The sequence below is a fragment of the Pithys albifrons genome, chromosome 3 (assembly GCF_047495875.1).
Source record: "Pithys albifrons albifrons isolate INPA30051 chromosome 3, PitAlb_v1, whole genome shotgun sequence".
NCBI lineage: Eukaryota > Metazoa > Chordata > Aves > Passeriformes > Thamnophilidae > Pithys > Pithys albifrons.
In genome coordinates this window covers 16,603,434-16,626,586 of record NC_092460.1, presented here as the reverse complement: position 1 = coordinate 16,626,586, position 23,153 = coordinate 16,603,434, and the positions used below count along the sequence as shown (strand labels likewise).

General features: G+C 43.9%; 1 protein-coding gene across 1 annotated transcript in view; it reads right to left on the bottom strand.

Moving 5' to 3' along the window:
- The window catches only part of DNAH1 (dynein axonemal heavy chain 1), a 68,967-nt gene that overhangs the window by 39,054 nt on the left and 6,760 nt on the right, over positions 1 to 23,153 (bottom strand). The window contains exons 7-26 of the mRNA XM_071549726.1: positions 22,705 to 22,957; positions 21,318 to 21,475; positions 20,301 to 20,512; positions 18,780 to 19,078; positions 17,623 to 17,773; positions 16,888 to 17,081; positions 15,644 to 15,869; positions 14,910 to 15,029; positions 14,032 to 14,114; positions 12,435 to 12,576; positions 11,144 to 11,299; positions 9,953 to 10,151; positions 7,834 to 8,087; positions 6,735 to 6,947; positions 4,932 to 5,096; positions 4,123 to 4,244; positions 3,466 to 3,571; positions 2,184 to 2,363; positions 1,168 to 1,308; positions 378 to 541 (exon numbers count right to left, since the gene is read on the bottom strand). Of these exons, the coding sequence (XP_071405827.1) occupies positions 378 to 541; positions 1,168 to 1,308; positions 2,184 to 2,363; positions 3,466 to 3,571; positions 4,123 to 4,244; positions 4,932 to 5,096; positions 6,735 to 6,947; positions 7,834 to 8,087; positions 9,953 to 10,151; positions 11,144 to 11,299; positions 12,435 to 12,576; positions 14,032 to 14,114; positions 14,910 to 15,029; positions 15,644 to 15,869; positions 16,888 to 17,081; positions 17,623 to 17,773; positions 18,780 to 19,078; positions 20,301 to 20,512; positions 21,318 to 21,475; positions 22,705 to 22,957 (3,538 nt within the window). The remainder of the gene's footprint in view (positions 1 to 377; positions 542 to 1,167; positions 1,309 to 2,183; positions 2,364 to 3,465; positions 3,572 to 4,122; positions 4,245 to 4,931; positions 5,097 to 6,734; positions 6,948 to 7,833; positions 8,088 to 9,952; positions 10,152 to 11,143; positions 11,300 to 12,434; positions 12,577 to 14,031; positions 14,115 to 14,909; positions 15,030 to 15,643; positions 15,870 to 16,887; positions 17,082 to 17,622; positions 17,774 to 18,779; positions 19,079 to 20,300; positions 20,513 to 21,317; positions 21,476 to 22,704; positions 22,958 to 23,153) is intronic.

Sequence of the window (23,153 nt, the reverse complement as noted above, 5' to 3'; positions counted from 1 at the left end):
ACCTGCACTTCAAGGGATTTTCCTCTCGAGAGTAGAAGGGATAAGGTAACACAACAGGGTGGATAGGACTTTTCACAGGACCTGATAACAAGCATTGCAATACCTGGGCAGGAGGATGCCCTTTCACAGTGAAACATCAGGGTAAGGGTTAGTCTATACTACCAAAGTGGATGCCATCAAAACTAGGTCTATCTCAGATGCCTTAGAAATGGCATCTGTAGCAGTCTTCAATCCCACTCCTCATGAGGCAATTCAGGACTATTGCTTACAGACTGTGTGAACTCCTGTTCCCATTTGTCATGGATACAGTGGGTGGGTAACGAGAACAAAGACTGGCCAGGAAGGCCAGGTGAGGTTCAACAGCAGTACTGTCTAACCTGAGCTGGGAGATCCACTCGAAATCATTCATGCTTGTTACATTCTCTTCAATCAGCTTTGCTGCAACATCCTTGGCATGAACCTCAATGACAATAAGAGCTGACAACACTGCTCGCTGCATCTTGGACAGTTTTCCACGGACCAGGGCAACCAAATCGCCCAGCTGGGAGGGAAAAGAAAGTACTCTGAAGCAATCCATTCAAAAACCCAGGCTGTACTAACACAATGTAATCAAACTTGTGGCATGGTAAAACTCAGATCACAGGCTGTGTCCAGGCAACTTCTGCCTCTTCTGTTGTCAGAGATACAAATGATAGCTCAGAAAGCAAATACTACTCAGGGCTGGCTCAGACCTGACTTTTGCCTACACCAATACCATACCCAGGTGTTAAAAATAGTTAGAGATACCATGAGGCCCAGAGCTAATAACTCCCAGCTATTATGAGTGATTGGATGCATGGAACAAATACGAAGGATGCAGTTTCATCCACTATCCCTCAATTCCATTATCCTTCGCCTTGGACTTCTTGGGTGACCCTGTAGAAGTTATCTTTCACCTTGTTATTGTCTTCAGGTAATGGTCATATTATCAGTCCTGTACATTATCTGAGGTTTATGATGACAAATATCCTAATGGTTAAGAAGATAAGAACCTGTTTTTTCACCTGTTTTGAATAGTGTCTCTGTTTGCCTACAGTATTGTCCTGGCTGTATTCATAACTCATCTAAGGTCTGATGATTCAAAAGCCTCCATCTGGCAAAATCTCACCCTTTCATTCATTGTCATACCTGAGCACTCAGCTGTGGGTAAAGCCTATCAGACAAATCTCCAGCTTCCAGAGCTTCAGACACTTCCTTTGTCCAGAAAATCTGGCAGCCAGCTATGACCACTTGGCCAGGCCATTGCAAGACCCATGTAGTACGTGGAGTCTTAAAATAGAAAAAAAATAGGGGAAGAAAAGGGGAGAAAACAGTGGTAAGACAATGACTCGTTGATTGATTGACTGACTGATTTCTATGTTCCCCAGCTCTAAGATGTACAATTAACAAAAAGGAACCAAGTTCTTGTGTAAGAAGCTTTCTTTTTTTCCCCCTCCAGTTTCTTTGAAGAAATCTTCTTCAGGCACAGACTCTCTGAACACTGGGTACAGCAGACACCTTTTCTCCACTAAGCCACCTGCAGTAACAGTTACAAGTAGCCAACAGCAGGGGAAGCGCAAGAAATCATAAGACCCTTCCCCTTCTCTGGCCTGTTTTAACTTTCCTACTTTCAAATTTTCACTCTGAATAAAAAAAACAGTAACAGAAATGTCTTCAACCTTTCTCCCTCCTTAGACCTAACAAAGTAGAAATTTAGGTTTTATACCAGCATAGCTTTTATACAGAAACCAGAGCCAGGATGCACCCCCTCTGTATGACTGAAACCAACAACGGCCTTGGTTACTTTTACCAGCCCCTAGCACACTGTGTGAGACATGTGAGCTGAAGCAGAAGATTGTTATAAAGAGGAAGAGATGAATAGATATGGATTCATACAAGGTTGTTTTTATGCTATTGGGAAGCATTCTGTGGCTGTGAGGGAGTGTGCAGGGTTTGCATTCTTCTGGACCATTAGCTTCTTGCTCAGCTACACATCCTGAACTTGACTGACATGCAACTGGATTAAAGGCTGTATTTTTAAAGTCAAATAGAATAGAATACTCTAGTAGAATATCCCAAGTTCATCAGCCCCATCACTGGTGACCTCTATGGCAAGCCTGGAAACAAGAAATCAGAGACCTGCAAGTCTGTGATAAAACTGTTACCTCTGGATAGACACCAACTGATTTTTCTATGTTGTCCCGAACACTGGCCTTCATAGTTTTCTCCACTTCCAGCAGCCAGTCTTCCACATTTTCAGAAGGAAGGATGGGAGCAAACAGCTTCACCTCTTCTCCTTCAGCAGAGTACATGTGTGTGATCTGTAGGTCCTCCTGGAACTTCAGCTAATGGAAGAAGCACAACAGATGTGAGTGGAGGATTTCTTTTTTATCCCTGCCTTCCTGCCCCTAGGGGACAGCCAGCCTGTATCAGTGTTTGCTCATTATAAATCTGGTGCCAAACTTGGTTGTCAGCAGCGATAAAAAAGTATGCGACAGACGTGCACAATGACCTCTCCAAATAATGGAAGATGATGGTATGAAAACAAGAGATTCACATCGCTGGTTTAACTTGAGTGAAGCAAATCAAATTATAGGTAGGATGAACATTTCTCATTGCCTGTCTAGGATTCAAACCCTTGACTCCTGTTCAATTCTGTAGATTCAAATCATTTCCCTTGAGGTCACAGTGCCTGGTTTTAAGAGTAAAATTTTAACAGCTTCTCTGGTGCCCCAGCATATCACTGAAAGTCCCCTTATTTATTCCAATGGCTTTGCACCAGGTTTCCAGTTCAATTTCCTTTCTATTTTTCCAAACTAATGACTAGGAGATTGGTTTTACTGTCTGAGTATTGTGGTGGTTCGAGCTGTGACTAGCTATGGAGTCTGAAGTCTATTAGGAATAACAAAGAGGAAAAATAGCCAGGTTAACTCCAGCTCCTAAGTAGGGGTGAAGGCAGAAACTTAATTCTTTTCACGCTTGTTCACTCCTTGTCCCTTCTGAGGCTGTCAGCAAAAGTGGGATTCCACCCTAACAAGGTGCCTGCAAGTAGACAGCTAAGTCAGAGCTATTTCTCTCAGCCTCCATGGTGGGATGGACACACATCTCCAAAGGGAGTGTCCTCACCTCCTAAGATGGACATCTAACTGGATTTCTCTAAGTCGCCCTTTGCAGATGTCTAGTTCCCTCCACTTTCTGAAGGACAACTATGGGTACTCTGTTAAAGGGTAGACATCTGCCTTTGAAATGTCTAAAGTGAGGTTGATTGAATGCCATTCCAGGACAGGCAGCACCTTGCAATGCCTACATATAGCTACAGGTTTGCAGGAAATACATTTCCATACAGCAGAATGTGAACACTGCTCCAGACCTCAGAACACCTCCAAGTGCCCAAGGCACCAGCTTTCCAAAGGTGGGCCAAGCCACTGGGGCGCTTGCTTTGCCTACCTGTGCAATGTTCTCAAAGCATTTGTGGAGGTGAGGTTGGACAGCAGTGGGATCTTTTGTCTGAGACAGTATTTCCAGTAGCTCATCATCCGAAAGGAAGTAGAACCTACAAACACAGACAAAGGTGTGAGGGAAGGCTCTCTTTCCTGCAGCATCAGGGGCTCAGTGCTGGCAAGCTGGAGAACTAGCCTTTTGCTAAAGACAGATTCTGACAGCTCACTGATCTCTTCGCAGGAGATGAGCAGCCACAGTCCAGCCATCTCCCTTTCTGTAGAGACAGACTTCTCCCTCTGCACAAGTCAGTTATTCTCAAGCAAAGAGGATTTAAATGAATATCAAAGAATATAAGTATTCCTTCAGGGATAAGGGACAAAGTTACCCAGAGGTTTTCAATTTACTCTATCTTTTCTATGCAAATCATGAGGCAGACATGCAATGGTGCTACCAGACTGCCCTTAATTCACCACACTTGTGTGCCTGTTTTCTCCCCATGAGATGGCAGCATTGAAAGGCACAGTCCTGCTTATGTTTTGCAGTCTCATTAGTATATCCTAAGCTTAGATGCTTTTGCTCTTTCGTGGCAGAGTGCAGTGAGCCTCTCCTTTCATATTTTCTGAACCAGGGAGTGTGATCCAGCCCACTGAAATTTGGGCTTACCTGGGAAAAGCGCCTCTCTTTGTCTCCAGATATTCACTCAGCCCTTTCTGCACGAGCTCGAGTAGTTGGTTACAATTTTGCAGCTTCTCTAGTAGCACTGGATCAGGGCACAAAGAAATCACCTATAACCGAACAGAGAACAGAGGAAACATCAGTATTCTGAGCACGTGGGAGATAAGGCAGTGGAGATAATTGGGTTGCCCACTGATGTTACTGATAGGATTTAAATGACTCATGCACAGCAACACTTTCACGGGGGTCTGGAGAAGTGTGAGCTTTGTGGGCAAGGAGGGGAAACAGCTCTTGTGGATGTGACAAGAACATTTTTGGGTTCCCCTAAATACCAACACTTGTAATATAGAATACAAGTGGTTCTGGAATCCTGGGAAGTGGAGACTGGAGAACAAAAGAGAGCAGAGCAGAGCACTGCTACCAGGACACAAAAGAATGGCTCTAAAAAACTCAAAGAGTCAGTCTCAAGAAGGAATTAAAGGAGCTACCTTATGGCTTACAACCATGGCAGGGCTGGTTAACAGAGGCAGGAGGCAGGGGTCTGCGGATTGAGGAGGAGGTATCAGAGCTTGGTGCAAGGCAATACAGGGAATGACTGTCTGTTCTGACACCAGAACAAAAGGCCAAGTTCCAAAAGAAGAAACCCAGCACAATGCCCCAGGCAAGGATGCAGAGTTAATACAGCACTGCTCACATCCACACCATTACAAAAACAATTACTCAAACACACAGTCCTTGTGAGAGCACAGCTCCAAGGAGTTTGGGATATCTGCATGAGCTTTCATCAAGGCACATACCTCAGGGTTTTCATTAGCCTCCTTCATGATCTTCCTCCAATCCTTATCCATGGTCTGGTAGCGCTTGCTTTCCACTGGGAGCTGTCTTTTGATGTCCTCTGAGCTAAAGATTGGCTCCAAGTAGAGCCAAGAGCGCTGACAGTTCAGCCATTCCTCTAGGACATCCTAGTGGGAAGCAAGAAGAAGGTATCAGAGCACCATGCTATGAACCTGTTCAACAAAACTATTCAAACTGTGTATCAGAATGGGTTTAAAAAAACAAGGAAGAAAAAAAAGCAAAAAGAGGTGATGCTGCACTTAGACCTTCCACAATTCTACAATCTACCTGCAGAGTCAGGAGCTGGTATTTCCATACCAAATAATTATCAAATGCCTAGTCATCCCCATTGCTAACAGTTGCCAGCAGGCATTAGAATCAATACCCACTAGTTTAATGGGGATAGTTCAGAAATATATGTAAGCCAATACTAAAGTTCAAAGGGACTCTGTGGTGCTAGGTCAAATTTCTGTGGCTGGTATTTCTGTTTTTTACAGAAGTTGGTACAATGTGAGCACAAAGTAAGATGGGGATTTTATCTTGTGAGAAGAGCTCTTTTGGGGGGAAAGAATAATGACAAATAAAATGTGCCAGACTGCAATTCTGTCATATCCTCTCTCCCACCTCATGTACCTCAGCCCCAGCCTTACCTACAGAATAATCCATGGCAAGATCTTCAAACAACACTCTGAATTAAGAGAATGAATGAAAAGCTAAACATTTCAGTTAAACATCAGGCAGGAAACCCTGTTTTTCAGGCATTCAGAGGACCAAGAGAATTAGGTTTGAAAAACATCCTCCTCCATTTGCAGGAGATTGAAAGGCATGGGTAACTTGCCCAACACTGTGAAGCAACTGAAGCTTTTGACTCCTTCTCAGACTACCTTAGACACATGGTGCTATCTACAGTTCACTTGACCTAACAAGAGCTGGGGGTTTCCAGTACTACAAACAGTGTTTGCCATACTCCATCACCTAACCCTGATAAGCCCCTTCATGAGCCTTCAGTGACAGGAATGGCACAATCCAAAGAAGGAGTAGGAAAAGCAGGGTGAAAGCCTGTACACCATCACCACCAAACGCACACAGTAAATAACTGAATTTCCCCATGTCACCTCCTAATGCTATGGGACTTTACAGTAGTATTTCTGTACCCTTGTGAGACAAGGCTGGCATTCCAGCAGTGGCCCAGGCACATCCAGATGGTAAGCACCACACAGAATAAGGTAGATATGAGTAACAGACACCTGGAATGCATACAGGTGTGCATCAAACAGCAACATTTACACAAAGGTCTCCAGCCAGATGCGTGTATTGAAACACTCCTGCAGCCAGTGCTTTTGCTGTCAGAGTCCTGCTGGTGCTGGTGGTTTGAGGAACAAGAGCTGGCACAGTCTGTCAGATCCTGCTTAAAAGTAGTTTTCTATGTGCTTTCCCACACTGAGATGTAAATGATAGCATGGATTTCACAGGGTTTTTAAAAATCGGTAAGGCCCACCTAATACAGTACGATTTGAAACACCAACCAGTAAGACTGTTCACAGCAATGGCAGAGTTCTGACCTCACCTAAACATGTCGCAATAGGCAGCAAAAGAGCTGCATTTCCTAGAGTCAGAAGGCTTTGACAGGCCCTATTCCTCACTAAAGACTGATACTGTCTCAACAGTTGTCCTTCCAGTTCCCTAGCAGCAATTGCACAGTGTACATGTGCCAGCACAGCCCAGCTGCTTGCCTTCATCATACATGTGTCAGTAAAAACCAATACCTGTGTCATCTTCAGTTTATTTTCCCACGTGTTCATCCTTTCCTCAAAAGGTTTCTTGAAGGGTGAGAAGGACATGCTCTGAACCAGGACAATATGATCATCCAGAAGCTGAGAAATGTCATCGGTGTTCTTCAGAATAAAGGTATTTGTGTCTTTGTAAAGCACCACACTAAATGAAACTGATTTCCATTCACTCTCTATCTTGTTGAGTGACTGAAACAGAGAGACAATCAATTTAATTTCCAGATACAACCTGCAATGGTTATCCCAGCTTCCACAACTCTCTTAATGCCCTCCTCTAGGAAATGACAGATTTTCACTCTTGGATTCCACTGGCAACTGCAGCTGTGTATTTAATGCTTGACACACTCAGCAACAGCACATTTCCTCTGCTTTGCCCACAGATTCAACACCTCAACACCTGTGCTGAAAGGAACACCTTGAGGGGAAAAAAATGGCATTTTCACCTTCAGGCTCATTTATGCTACCAGATGCACAGAGGCTGACAGCAAAGGGCCTGTTAATGACTATGGTTAATGATGGCTTTGTCAAAGGGGGAACTATCTTGTGAACTCGTCTGAGGTTTCAGGGAACAAGAGCTGCCATAAGGTCATGACTTTTAATCAAGACCATCTTAGATTGTATATGAACTGGTGAACTGAAGCTGAAAGACTATCTAACTTATGACTCTCCAGAGCCAGCAAGTTTTCTCTGTATTGGTTTACTGGTTTAAAGGATTGGCCATCTCTGTTTCCAGTCCAAGCTAGTTCCCTGGACATAACATTTGAATGGCAGAATGCAGACAGTCAATTTATTTTAACATAACCAGTTAATAATTCCAAAGTAAGGAGTGAGACCCTAGCAGTGGATAAGCATAACCATCAGGCAGTGCTGTTATGCTGCAACTGAAATTCTACACAAGGTGGAATATGTTTGTATAGTGAACTCAGTTGCATGGCCATTGCTTCCCTCTGTAAGGGCAGCAGCCTTTTCACTTGTGCTGCAGAATGTTTCTCTGGGACAAGAGGAACACCACCTGCTGCTCAGCAGGAGCATATCTGAGAAGCAACCAAAGATACAGCAAGTCCTCTCTCCTCACGTTTTCAATGGCATATTCCTTGCTGGCTGTCTCAGCTACTTTGAGAATGCTCTCGATGTGGTCCTGCAGGTTCAGCTCCAGGCAGCTACCAAGTGTCAGAGTGGGTTCTAGCTTGACATCGGGGCTAATTTGGTTTGACAGCATCTCCCAGTGCCGGTCTCTCATACCAGGGTTGCGCAACCCTTGAATAAAGGGCACGTATTGTTTGAATTCCTCAATCTTGTCTCGAAAGGCCATTGCGACATTCTGGCAGTCTTTCAGGGAGAAAAACAGAACAACATCAGCAACAACATTGTGGGAGGAAGTTGCCTTAAGGAGCTTATAGAAGTTGTCTAATGCCTGATGTGCATGTAGTCACATGGTATGGGGTAGATATGCAGCAGGAGAGACTAGGGGAAAATGGAGGTTGAAGTAATGAGGATATGAAGGCTCCCTGTATATGGCCACTAAGCCAGGATTCAAGCACACTCCCAGAAGCAGATATGCCCATCAGCCAAGAGCCTGTTACAGGCAAGCCCAGGCTAAGCAGAAGTGTCCCTTAGGCTCGAGCTCACCAGAAGACAAGAAGTAAACAAATCTGACTTCTTGTTATGGACTAAAGCATGATGAAGCCTCATCTGCCAGTAGATACTTTAGCAGCTCTAGTCATCATTCCAAGATATTCACTTTCTAACAAGACTACACTGTAAGCTATTTCACACCCCAGCTCAGGCCATCCTATACAGAAGATGGACACTACACCTAGGAGATAGAAGTAGGCTGGAATCCCAGCCAGATCTGGAAATGGGAAACATGCAGGAGAGGCCTTGCCAGTCTATAGCCATGCTAGAGACAAATGTACTTCTGCCTCATAGTAAGGAAAAAGTGAAGGAAAGGGCTTTTCTCTTTTGGGGTCATCCTGGAAACCCTTGTCTCTGCAATGTTCATATCCCACCCTATTTTCAGCTTATGCTACTATAACTAAAGCAATGGGTAGGCAAAGAACATGGGGCTTGCTTTCTTTCCAAAAATCTGGCTACACCACGTGCCTCCTTTTATTGCACCGTGTGTGGCTGCACTGCACACTCACAGCAAGGATGTGACCAACCTCACACTCCCTGCTGGGTGTATGCAAAGGCAAGGCAGATTCAAGGACAAAACATATATATTACCAGGTGCCAGGGAATATTGCAATGAATACAGCAGGTATTCTTAGTATTTCTGTTTATCATAATGATTCATAGTTACTCATGCATCCACTCATCACCTCCTCCATTGGGGCTGATTCATGGCATTGTTTAAGAGCAAGTTCAAGTTAAAAAGGATGAATCAAAAATCACCCACAGCAAAATATATTTCAATCTAAGCCATCTGGCAGGAGATTTTTAGAATTAGCTCTAAAGAATGACCAACACATCTCTGAGAATCAGAGAATGGGACGTTAACCTACAACTAAAGTCTCAATTTTAGCTTTATTAGGAGAAATGGCTAAAAGACGTTCATGTGAATTGCAAGCATTGAGTGCAATCATCTAAACTTCATACACATCCAGGCAAGAAGGAAAATTGTTATTACATTGCACAGATAATTTCCACATTTTGCAATTTCATTTTATTCATAACAAAATCAAGACCTTTTCTGGCTTTCCATTAAACTGATTGGCCAATAGAGAAATTAAGATTGGCCAAGAAAACAGCACCTGGAAGACCCAGATTCAAGTTCCCTCACTGTCTGACTTGCATGAGGGCTTAAACCCACATGTCTAGCCAGTGGGCTATATAGTAACTCTCTGTGACTAGCCAGGATTATTTCACTTTATATACATATGAGTAAATACTAACTGCTGCATCAGAGGGTGGCTTTTATTTCAGTACTGTCTTGGGAATTAGCTATAAAAGGGAATTGTAGCCTGGTAGTTTCCATGCCAAACTGGTACTTCAAGCAGCTAACTAGTATCTGGATGTGAATCATCATTATTTCAGAGGAAAAAAGGTGGAAAATAACCTTGCTAGCATTTTCTCAGCTGTCTCTAATACACACATGTGACATCCTGACAATCCCTGTTCAGAGCACTCTGTGACATGCCTCACATCAAAATGCTGATATGCACCAATTTCCTTTCCCCAGACTGTGTATCTACCTGGTGAATCCTTGAACTGCTTCACACATCTCTGCATTGTCTTAAGAGAGTCATTGACACTCTTTTCTAGCTTCTCAGATTCAATTTTATCTAGAGAATCATTCATCCAGCTCTCATTCCAATTCATCCAGTCTGACACTGTGGTCCAGAGATCATAGTATGGCTGGAATTCCTTAGTCATCTTGGACACCACAGCATACTTTGGAAAGAGAGAAAGAACAAGTGTAAGCAACAAGTATATTCACTTCTAGATGACAGATTATATGTCAAAATGTCAAAAAAAGCCCAACTCTTTTTTTAATTTGAAGCCAGCAATAAGAAAACATGTACTTCAAGAGGATATATCAGACTAGCTTCTCCTGGGACAACAATATATATTCCAAGGGAGAGCAACCAGCAGAGCTGGGCTTGGCACATTCAGGACAAAATGCATCCAGTGGAGCTGTGCCTGCACCATGTGTGTGGCATGGAGAGCAGTCCCTCCACTTGCCTCTACAAATGCTCTCCTGTAAAATGAGGAGATTTTGATGGGCAGGCCACACACAATCAGTGAAAGCACACACTGCACACCATATTGAAACTTGGCTCCTTACAGTGAAGGAGAAGTAACCACAGACTGAGGGGTAGGAAAGGATCACGTGAACTCCACTTCTGGTCTGCAGCCAGACCAGGCTGGATGTGGATGACAATGACTCACTGGCAGCTGAGTGTTTGGAAGCAAAATGAGTGTTTGCAACTATATAAACTGTTGCCTTAGGAGAACACCACACTCTGAGCCCGGCCAGCTGCCAGCACCCACCATGTAACCACTCGCATTCACACCCATAGGCCTGCAGCAACAGCCTTACAGAAATGGATGCCTCTTAACTGCTGCTTCAAGACCTTCTCCAACCAATTTCTCCTCACTAGCATCCATCAGACCTCAGTGTGGGCACTCAAAGTCTCTCTGAGAAGTGGTAATATCAGGCCCTGAGCAGCCTTCCATACTCACATGGGATCAGCACTTCTGCAGCACAGTGAAGCAACGGGGCAATGACGTCATTCTACAGGACTGAGGAGCATCTCACCAGAGAAACCAAAAGAGCATGAAGGATTCCTTCATGAGGAACTACATCTCATTATTTGCTCTACCTATCACCTAGAAATGCCAGCAAAGACTAGAGCCCTGTAGGTACAGGACCTGACACTTACATCGGTAACTTTCATGCCAAAGAGTCTTTCCCTGTTGTTGTAGAGAACTGCCAAATCCTGAAGTTCCTTTAGCTGTTTCCGGACATCCCTTGCGTATTCAGCGAATTCATGAGCTTGGTTAACACTTGACTGGATGGAAAATCCACCTACAGTCAGCTGGAAGAGAAAAGCCAGGCATAAGATGGGGCTCTGAAGCTGAGTGATGCCTCAAGAGATCTCAGCTTCCTGGTGTCTCTTTTACATTCCAAGGCAAAACTGTTATGCTCACAATTTCACCTGCCCCAAACAAATTCTGCTTCTGTTTAGGCCATGATGAAAGTGGTGAGAAGAAACAATAACCACAGGTCAGGTGGATGAAAGTACAAATGTGATGACCAGCTGCTTTTCACCTTTGTGACAACAGTTAAATCTCCAAGGAATAGGAGCAATAAGTCTGTGCCCAAATTTCTTGATATTGAATTTATACTGTCATTGGCTATCTGTCATCAGAATAACTAAAGTGCAAATGATAGCTCTACTAGTCACTCAATTTTTATCCAAAAATTGCTTAACAAAACATGCCTAGAACTTCTCTAAGAATTTTTCATTTTTGTTTTGGTGGCTTGGGTTTGTTTGGTTGTTTTGAATTTTGTTTAAGCATTTTGTGTGGGTTTGTGTTTTTGTTTGTTTGGTTGTGTTGTGTTTGATTGGTTGGTTGTTTTTATTTTTTAATCCGGTGTTGGGGTATTATAATTTCGGGAATCTATTTCCAAGATATTCTAACTCAGTGATTAGTCTTTCTAGGATGGCTTTTTTTCCCCCCTGTATTCAAGACTTTTTGGTGAAAAAATAAAATTCAGACTGTTTAAGAGACACCAGAGATATCTCAGCTCCAAGACTGCAATTATTTCAGGGTCTTTTCCCACAAGAGGAGCTCTGTGGCTGAATGCTGTATTTCTCTCCTTGATGGCAGTGCATTGTAGGAGATGCTCTGCAGGGAACTGAGTACACAAGAAGGAAAAAGGAGGTGCATCTGTTCCCAAGCATCAAGAATTGGAACACTGTATCTCAATGAACAGCTTCCCACTGAACAATGATTATTTCTGCAAAGTATTGTCTTCCACACAAAAATGAAACTCTTAATCAAAATCCAACAAAAAAACCAAGGGAGGATGTGATAATTTTTGGTCCAGTAGTACACTGACCTAAAAATTCAACTGACTAAAACCTCATCTGAAAGTTTCCCACCTGCTTGACCCCAAAAGCTTCTAGGGCCCCTTCTATGGACATTTCATTGTCAGGGGCTTAATACCTGCATATCATTCAGTTTGTCTTGAAATGAATTCTGATCCAGGATCTGTGCTTTGCGAAATTTCTCTTCATCCTCTGTGTGCTGGAGCCGAATAGTCTCTGTTTCCATAAACATTTTCAGTGGCCAGTAACTTGCAGCCCACCTGCACTCACATGATATAAGAAAAGAAACAGAAGATGACAAAAAAAAAAAAAGAGAAGAGAGAGAAGCTTTTTTGAGCATATGTTTGGAATGCTGAAAATAACAGAATGAGAAAGCCAAATCCCACCAAACAAGGAAGCTTTACAACAACAGAAACACATGTGGTTTCAACAAAACATTTTTTTCCAGCTTGTCTTGTTGATATGCAGTCCTTGTGACTAGGCTATTCAGCTGGAGAGGGCTGGGGAGAAGTGGAGGGCCTTTTTAAAAGGAACAAATCCACTTCGTTGCTGAAAAGCTAGGAGACGGCAAAATAACAGTTGGCATCCAGAGGGAATGTCTGTCTTTGAATGTTTTCACAAGGAACTGAAGAAAATGGGGTCAGAGTCTTGGCTTATGGCTTTTCAGGGCTACTGAAAAAGCCAGTCTGCTGTTAAGCAGGGCAGTGAGGGGCCAGGGTAACCCAGATACAGGGAAGCCCTGGATAGCAAGGCTTTTGTACAGTGCCCTGGGGAGAGCGTTGTAGATCCAGGAAAGGCTGCACAAAGTGGCTGCTTATTCAAGGCAGGTTTGGCTCAGCCACTGTACATCCATTACTGACTCCATTTGGATTCCTTAGCCTGTGTGCAATGCCAGGTGCAAGTTTTGCAGCACTACACGCAAGGTCACACCTCTTCCAGAACCTGGGTATCAGCCATCTCCTACTAGTCCTGCCTGTGCCAGGTCTGACCAGTGAGCACACAGCCACACCTGTGCCAAGCTGTCCTAGGGCAGAGTTGCTTTCCAGCAGCCTCTGTGGGATTTTTGCCCTGTGCACCCCATGTTTCTAGTTCCAGGAGTGCTCTGCAGAGACTTACACAGGTTGTTGACACACTAGGCCAAGGACCTATTCTAGAGGAAGTGCTTCCAGGGCTAAGCAGAGTTTAAAAGCCTTCTGGGTGTGTTTGAGAGCTGACTCTGCTACTGGGGCACAGTCAGGACCCAATCTGAGTAATAAAACTAAGAGGAAACTGCACGGAGAAGATGTGCAGTAATAATAAGCATACAAGTTCTTTCCTACTCCTAAGAGAACTGTGGGAGTGTACCTATCTTGGAAGTGTTCATTTAGTTTCAGACACAGACTAAACTGTACACTTTGAGACCTTGCAAATGTCTCAAAAAAAAACAAACAAACCCAAACCAAACCACCAAACCAAAAAAAAACACCAAGAAAAGGGCTTTACTATGCTAAACAGGTTAATAGCTACCGGTTTGCCTTGCCCCAGGCCAGAAGGCAGCATGAACTCACACTTCTTGTCTACGAACTTCATTTCAAGAATTCAGTGCTCGTATAGCCTGAGAGACACTTAAAAGTTCTGCAGGAGCCCTTGATAGACACATGGCCCCTGAAGCACTGAGAATGGTAATTGCTGCAAAGAGTCCCACTTTGACAGTGGGAGAAATGCCTTGTGCTCACTTGTCACTGAAATCTTCTTCAGTAAGATTGTAAAGGAATTCCTCCATGACCTTGTAATCTTCCATGACTTCACGAATCAGTTCCTGGACAGGGTGAGAGAAAGAGACAAAAAATAGATACCTTTAGACCATGCTGATTTCAACTCTGGTGTACACCTCATTTTCATGAGGTGCCTTTGAAGAGTGTTAGTCACACAAGCTTAATGTGATGTGGGCTGTTTCTGTGCTGTGTGAACAGTGGGAATGGATTTAAACCCCTTGTTCTGTGAATGATCATGCTATCATCATCCTCTGTTCTATGTGAATGAAAAGAAGTGTGACTTAGTAGATAAAGTGCTGGACAGAAATTGAGTGTTTCGGGTTATCCTCCAGGTTCTCTCCTTGGCATAGACAAGTCAGCTTACAGCTTGATGCCTTTGTTCCCCATTTGTTCAGCTGGGAAAAGACTTGCACTTCAAACAACTTTGAAATAACTCGGTACTAAAATGTCCTATTAGAAGAAATACATTAACAGCAATATAAACATTGGGTACCTGAAAGATTTTCTTGAAAACACCTTTCATTTTTAGAAGACAGCTATTCAGCACACAAATGCAGAATGGATCATGAAGGCAGAAAAATGCATACATAAGTATCTTAGGCGAGATTTTTAACTGCTATTTTGTTTTGCAAAGATAAATTAATGATATGTACGATATGTATTTAAAAATATAAATCTTAGTAATTATAAAAATACAAAGCCAGCAATCTTGTGGCATTACACACAAAGACATCCAGGTAAAAAAACTGGAGTTCTGCTTCTGAGACACCACACATTGCATTGACAAATTTCCTCCTCACTTGCCTTGGTACCTGTGTCCAAAGGAGAGCATGCCCTACCTCCTGCACAGCCAGCTGCTCAGGGACTCCCTTCATCCAGTCACGCAGCTCTGTCAGCTCCTCGATATTGTTTGGTTTGACATGGATTTTGCTGCTGATAGTTTCATATGCATCACAGATCTGCAGGAGAATACAGCAGAGAAAAGACCAACCAAAAGTCACTAATTGCTAATAAAAGAAGCTGGAAAACCTTCCATGACCCACCCGCTTCCTATTCTGAAGGTGGTCTGGAGTGATGAGTACATAGCCCTGTTCTGTCTTTTCCTTTTTCAGTCTTTCTCCATCCATCTCATTTGAGCACAAATGGAATGAGACTGCCAAAAAACCAGGAAGAGGAACTGCAGATAGGTCGTAGAAATTATGGCAATCACAGATTTAGACAACTGGCTGGCAGATGCAACTGTCTACATTCCAGTTATCCTCAGAGCAAGCAGAATGACCTTCCAGTTGGCTACTAGACAGACCTTTTCAATCCATTTTATAAGATGGCAGCATCTTGAAGAATTTCATCCCAAGAGCTACAGTTTTCAGACACGTAATTATTAAGTATATTTAATATTCGATTTGATTGAGTATGCATATCTTCCCTCTAGTTTTAATTTTAAATATTCACTCCAAAGCAATCTTTAAAATCTTCTCATTAATGTGACCTTAGTTGCTGTCTTTTGGCCATCTTACAAAAACACAGTGACTTCAAAAGCAGAAGGACAGACAGACAGAACCAGATAACTTACATTCTGCACCTGCACATGGAGGCTTTCAGCCAGCATGTCCAACATGGAAGTGGCAAGCACTTTGTATTTTTCAGTCAGATTTTGCCTAATATATTGTATCCCAATATGGAAGGGTCCAATGACAATAGAATTAGGGAGAAGGCTGTCCAGGTGCTCCCTTTCAGACAAGTATTTCTTTACTATACTCATCACCTCCTGGGCAGATGGAAATTGCTCTTCATAGTCTCTGTAAAAAAAAACACCAGCAAAAAAAGTGGCAATGTAGACTATAATGATATTTGAGTATCCAGGCTGCTTGTAGGACATCCAGACACGTCCACCCAAAGGATCAAGACATGAAATCAATAAGGCATACATTTACTGTTATTAAAACATGCATTTATCTGAATTTTTACAACTTTCTGCAAGCACAGATTGAGAAGGTGCCAATGCCTTCTGAGGAACATTACTGAGGAGCAAGGGAAGGAACAGACTCAAATCTACAATGAGTTTTAGAGCACAATAGATGTGGAGTGGAATAAGAGTATAGAATATTTTAGCTGCAGAAAAGGAGTAAAAGAAAAAGATGAAAGAGGAAGTAGGGCAAGAAGAGAGGGAGAGACAAAATACAGCACTGGTGTAAACAGGGCAAGATCAGGAAGCCCTCAGGGGAGGGCAGGCGTTTCAGTGTTTTCTGGGAAGAGGCAGAAATTTGTCAGATGGGATTTGTAAATTGATTAAGCTGGAAAAACAAAAGAGAAAAAGGCCTTCATTCCTACTGTTTGGAGAAAACATGAGGTCTAAATAAAATTCCTGTAAAGTAACAGAGGCTAAAGGACAGCATAGGTGCAAAGAGTTTTGGCAGTGGAAACAGTGAGGTTGAAACAAAAGAAAACATTACTGTCTACAGAATGTCATCAGCCTGAGCAGACACTATATGAAGGAGGTCAGGGTCAAGTATGCTAACTGGATTCTCAAATAGGGTGATTCTTTTTCAGGGCATTAATATTTCCAATTACACTGACAAACATGACAGGAATGTGACTGCTGTCAGAGGCAAGAAGAAATTCTCATTGCCACCATCAATGTCCTCTAAAAGCATGGACCATCACCCATGGCTGTAGGCTGCCTCTGATGGATGCCTGATCTCACATCTGAGGCACGTGGTCTCAGAACAGGTTCATTCCATATTCTCACACAAGATACAACACCTTCTACAAAAGCTTGCCATTTGGGTCAAAGGTGCTTTATCAGATACCACTTACTTTAGGAAGTACTGGATGTCATTGTTATTTATCTCTAAGAACTTCTCATATCTCTTGGCATAGGCTTGGAGAGGGATCTGTGCCTTTTGGATGGCAGCCCGCAGAGCCTCACGTAGCTCCTCCACTTCTGGTTCATGCAAGCCCATTGATTCCAGCAAGGGTGTGCCTGTGATATCCATGTCCTCCAACACATACTGGAAGAAGAGAGGGGTCTTTCAGGACTAGCAGAGCTAACTATGCCTCCTCAGAAGAGAGGCAAGACAATCACTGGTGGAACCTTTGGAAACTCGTGCAGTCTATCCTTCTACATTGTGCCAGGAATTGTTATACCAGTTTTATGTTGTCCCTGCTCCCCACAGAAGGAGGACCTAGGGAGACAGTAACAGGCAGGTGGATGCATATGCAGAAGGGACCTGCATCAAACTGACACCACTAGTCTGCTCTTCCCAAATGCCACGCACCCAGGACAACCAGGCTGCTCATGACATGTGCCCACAGAACTGGCAGCACCACAGCAGATGCAGCAACTAGACAGAATGGCTACAAGTTTAGGGAGATTGAAGAAATCCTGTCACAATTGAACTGCATTAACACAGTGCTGTGCCCAATTTAACTGGATTCCCAACTACCCATTCTGCACCTCCCTCCCTCAATTAAAGCTCTGGAATGTCTATGCTGAGGTGCAATGCACTGAGACATGCACAGCTGTATCACCGTTGGTGCAGAAGAGTTCACCTGCTCCAGCTGTGGGACACTGTGAGTCACCAGGATTCCCTTGTCAAACAGAGAAATGAGGGATGTCTCAAAGGTCTCCATAGAAGGGCTGAAGAGAACACCACTGCTGTCTAGGACAAGGTCTGTTGTAAAGAGTGGATTCCTTGGAGGCCTGTGGTGGGAAGAGATAAGAAAGAACAGGGATGCTTTTTAAGACAATGGCACCCAACTGTATTGCTCTGGTGCTGATACTAAAATGCCTACTGGGCAGGAAAGGAAAGCAGAGGAGAGGAGGACTGCATCATGCAGATTGAAGGTATGAAACACTGTGTTCTAAATTTAAGACATTGAGAACTCTTTTCTATTAAAAGTGAAGGAAGCATCAATCATGACATACCAGATTTCCCAAAAGTCATAACCTTATCTTGAGGATTGCAGCTGCTTTACAGAAAAAAACTACAGATGCTCTTCAAACCAGACATTCAGCATCTCCAATACACTCCTAAACTGCACCTTCTGGAAGTTATATTAGTATCTCCCAATCTTGTATGTGAGCAGCATGGCTCAGGATAAGCTGAAGTCAGTGTCAAGACTTCCACTGATTTAAAGGTAAAAGGCCTCATATGAGTGGCAGGGTTTGTTTTTGTTTTTTCTTCTAGTTTTCTCTTTCTAAATGTTCCTTTTTTAATACCATGAAGGACAGAAATCCTTCAATCAATACCCAAAAGAATAAAATTTTAGGTGCTGTGATAACCTAAATTTGGTATTCATTAGAGATTCCAAGCCAGATCCTACTTCTGAGGTTTTCTCCAAGAATGGAATACCTCCTGGCATTCTTCTTCCTGGCATCCAGGAAAAAAATCTAGCAGTAATAATTTGCTCCCCCAAGAATGCTGGAGGTGGCTGATCTTTAGAACAGCACATCAAAGCAGCAGACTGTGGTTCTGATGGACTGCCCCATATCACTAACAGCAGCTTGAGGGCTGTACCAACAGAGCAGTCAGCTCCGTGTCATTCTTCCATACTCAGGGAAATGTGTCAGGTGAAGGACTGGGAGAAATAGCCCAGCCTAAAGCCCCCATAGAGAGCAAAGTTCACTTGCAGAACAGTAGATAGAAAGACAATAGCACTACACTTTTCTTTGTTCTTTTCACCCTTTTTTTTTCTGTCTTTCTTACAGGTAGGGACTGTTGGTGAGGTCATCTCCCCATTCCATGTCCTTTGAGCAACTCAGGACACTCTGGCAAGCATCCAGCACAAGCTGGGTGAAGCTGATCAGCGAGCTCTGGACCAGATACTGCACGGAGTCCTGAAGCATGAACCTGATGCGCTCCATCAGCTTATACAGTTTGGATCTCTGGTAGGCATCCCAGTTACTTTGCTTCAGGTTGAACCAGTCTTTGCCTGCATCTGTAAGGTTACTCTTTATTGCAGTTGTTATGTTATCGATCCAAATATCCTTGAGAAATATCTGAACCTAGGGCAAAACAAAAAACCCAAGCTGAGTAACTCTCCAAGGGCTGATGGGAAAGCAGTATGACAAGGCGAGCTACTACCTGGGGCTGCTGGACCTTTCTCTGCTGTGAAAAGAAACTGTCCTCTCAGCTGTGGCAGCTAAACAGTAGCTCTGAAACCCATGCACACACACGTGGCATCTGAACCTGGTCATACATCTCCTTCACTGACAAAAGACTCACAAAAAGAAAGCCTGGTATGAAAAAGTGGGAATGCTCTATTCTTTCTTTTTATACATAGTGTTTCCTTTTTGTTCTCTTTTCTATAGAGAAGTATCCGTGGAGCTGCCTGTGTCAAGGTCCCTTACAAAAAGTTGTGTAGACAGTTTGATGAGCAAATAAAGGACAGAATGCTGTCTTCTCTTGACAAGCGAGGAGAAAGAGCAGAAGAAGCCAAGGGCAGCAGCAGTCTGCAGAGTTTTAATTTATTAAAATACCACCAAGTGTCACTTCTGCTCCACAGGCAGCTGCTGTTTGTGTGCAATAAAAGAACCTTAGTCACCAGTGGATGACAACAGTGCCTAGCTGAAACAGCATGGGACTGGGAAGGACCAGCACATGTCTGTGCCACTGATTTAGTGTGCAACCCTGTGCAAGGTACTCATGTTGCCACATCCAGGGTGGAATGTGCTGCCCTCAATTAGAGGACACGAAGATCTTTTGGTGAGAGTTACCAGAGAGTTGCAGATTTTTGTCCTACTCTGTCTGCTGGCATCGCAAACAGAGTAATTTAATTAAGCACATAAAGAATATAGAGCATAGAAAAGCTCTACCCCCCATGAGTGCTTCAGGAGGAATCAAAGATCTTGTGCCTTGCAGGTGGATGGATGAGGAGATAAAGAAAAAGAAAGGAAACTTCTGAGTGCCAACCAGGACTATTATCTGTGTGGAAACCAGGTGGAGAAGAGAGGGGCTGCAGCCCTTTACAGCCACTGTTCAACACATGACTAAGAGCATGGCCAGCATTAACCAATCTAACCAGGGGGCCATGGCTCATTCAGGTCATTCTCTCCACATCCCAATAAATTTGACAGGCACACGCAAATTCCTTCCTGCCCCAAGCACAGTGTCTCCTTTGACAGCTCATCAGTTCCCAGGGAACAGACCTGCAGCTGCTGCATCTAATACAACTGACACCACTGCTGGCTGCTCTGTGTGTTCAACCCTCACACTTCCTCTGCTCACCTCAGTGAAGGTCTGGGTCTGGATCTCTTCAAACTCCTCCAAAGAGACAAGTTGTGTTAAGCTTGAGTTAAAGAGAGACATGGCAGCTACCTTGTTGCACTCATCCTGCACCTGTGCAAGGAGAAGGATGATTTCCGGCCTGCTCAGGAGTGAGATAGAGCTGAAATGTGCTTGTCGTTTGCCAAAAGGATAGTCTGGGACTGAGACGAGCCCTAGCACCGGAAAAAAGAATGTTATTGCCTGCAACAGCCATTCCAGCTCCTTTTCATTTAGAGTACAGCTCCCTTTGGGACAGCACTTGTGAAAAGGACTCTGAACTGATGCACAGGCCTTATCATGTAGCAGCTTCAGCAGACAGCTGGATAAAAGAGTCTCTGCTCTGCAGAAGAGTCTTTCTGCAGCCTCCCATTAAGGGTTGAGGGGCTTTCTTAGAGCTTGACCTTCCCAAGGCTTTGGCTCATGAAGTTTCCATGAGAAAGAACACTGGAATTGAAGAATCTTCATGCTGAGGCTCCAAGACACAGCTGAGTCTCCTCATCTATGAGAGGCCACTTGTGAACCACCTCAAGGCCTTCCAGCCTTTGAAGTACACAGAATACGTGACCCCATGTTTTACAGTGCCATTTTCCTCCATTTTGGGATTCTAAAAGAGCCTGCACCCTCTTTCACAGCTGAGATAGGTCCCAGCTGAGCACAGCAAATGCAAGGCAGTCAGTCCCAGAAGGCAGTTCATCTAATCACACTGCCAAGCACTTGGTGACATTAAAGGTACACTAGCAGAGTTACTGCAGCTTAGCTGATGGGTGGTAAATATTATGCTGAGGTAACATGAACACACAAATATATCCTAAAAAAGAAGAGATACACTCAAAAGCCTCATAACTGCCTGCTCCTGCCCTTTATGAGTCCTAATCATTACCATGAACCTGAGAGTTCCTGCAGCAAACTACGAATGCTATTAAAGACAGAATGGCCCATAACCACACGAAATTCAAACTGCTTCACTGTGTTCCTTACCTTTCTCTGGTATTTCCTTCTCCTCCTTGTCTGGCAGGGTGACGTAAGAAAACACCTCAGGTTTGGAAGTGACAACTTTGTCAAAGCTGATCCTGTTCATGGTGTGTTTATACTCTAATCTCACTTCTTCCTCCAGGTTGGACATACGGTCTGATACGCTGTTACAAGACACAGAAACACTAATAACCCACTGTGTCTGAGCAGAAGTATGTCTGTAGTTTTACTGAAAACTCTACCCTTCATTACCTCCCTCCTCAATTTGCTAACCCAGAAGCTCATCTACTACTGAACACATTAGGAGAACTGTGCAGACAATCAAGCAGCCAGAAAAGCTATCAATTGGACTTTTGATGACAGAGGCAAGTGGGGACTGCAGCCTTCTCAAGTGACTTTTCATATCAAAGCAAAATCTCCACTGGGGAGAAGCATTACAGAGGGAAGGAGAAATAACCAAGAACTGAGGAAGCTAGCTGGCAGTTCTGGAAAAGCTGGGCTATCCAAGCTGACTTTTCATTTGTCTCCTGCTGAACACCTCTTGTCATTAGTTCCTCAGCCAGAACATGTGCCTTAGTGCTGAAACCCTGCTCTCTTTGCCTTGGGAAATCACCACCCTTCACCTCAAGCAGGCAGAGTGTTTTCTTTATCCCTGTATTTTGGCTCACAAGCAGAGACTGATTACTGACTTTGTAGTTCAGGCTGGCAGACCATGCAGCCCTTCACACCTTCCTGTCTCTGAGCAGGCAATCAGTCACGGCTGATTCCCAGCAACATCACCAATGGCTCATGATTCATCAGTCCAGGGACATGAAAATGCCTTCCTATTATGAACTGCATCTCAAAGAGATACTCAATTATATCCAGGAGGAAATGTCCTATTCTGTTTGCTTCCCCCATGCAGATGTTTGTTTGATTTGTTTTAGCAATAGGTTAATAGGTAGAAGAGTCACTAGCAGACAACAAGCCAGGTCTCTGGAGACAACTGATGGTCTGCAGATCGATATAGAAATGACTGATCTGTTCCTTGAAAGCACAGAGAGACAGTAAGGTCAGCCATGCCATTTTTGTCAACCTTCCAGCTGTTGAAGGCCACTTAACTGCAGGTGTAAGCATGGCTCGGTGGATCTGCATCCAAAACCTACTTCATGTGGGGACACTGACAGACCATCCACCCTGTACATGTGTCTCTGGGCCTCTTGTCCTACTTCTGATGACACTCTGGGCAACAGAGCAGTGTGCATGTGCATAGGCTGGGAGGCAGATAATATCCGCACTCTGTGATTGGATGCTCAAGATCTGCCACCACTGGGACTTGTTTTGTAGCACTATGAAGTCCTACAATGTTTATGGACTGAAGGCTGAGAGCCGAGACATGAACGTGATGCTTTACCTCTTCTCATCCTTCAGTCTGGGAGTTTGCATAGCCAACAGCTTCATCCTCTGCAGGCTGTCCTCGCTGATGCTGTCTAGTCCCTCTGTGGGCATGCAGTCTACATACAAGTGATACATGAGCAGCCCCTGTGTCTTCTTGCGCAACTTGTCGGCAGCAGCCACGCGCTCTGCAAACACCTGGGGATCCTCAGCCAGAAACATCAGGCAAACTCGTGGCACCCAGTACTGACATGGCAACAGTGGAGCTCTTCCTGGGAAATGAAGGTAAAGCTTATAAGAATCTGTAGGGAAAATAAAACTCAGAATGGCTTGCAGTTGACAGCAGGTTTTTGATAGACAGTATAATGGGGCTGGCTTACTGGAAATCAGAATGAGGGACCAAAGTTGAGGACAGCAGGAGATGAGGAGGAGTTAGCAGCATCTGCAAACCTTTCCATAAGGGGGGAA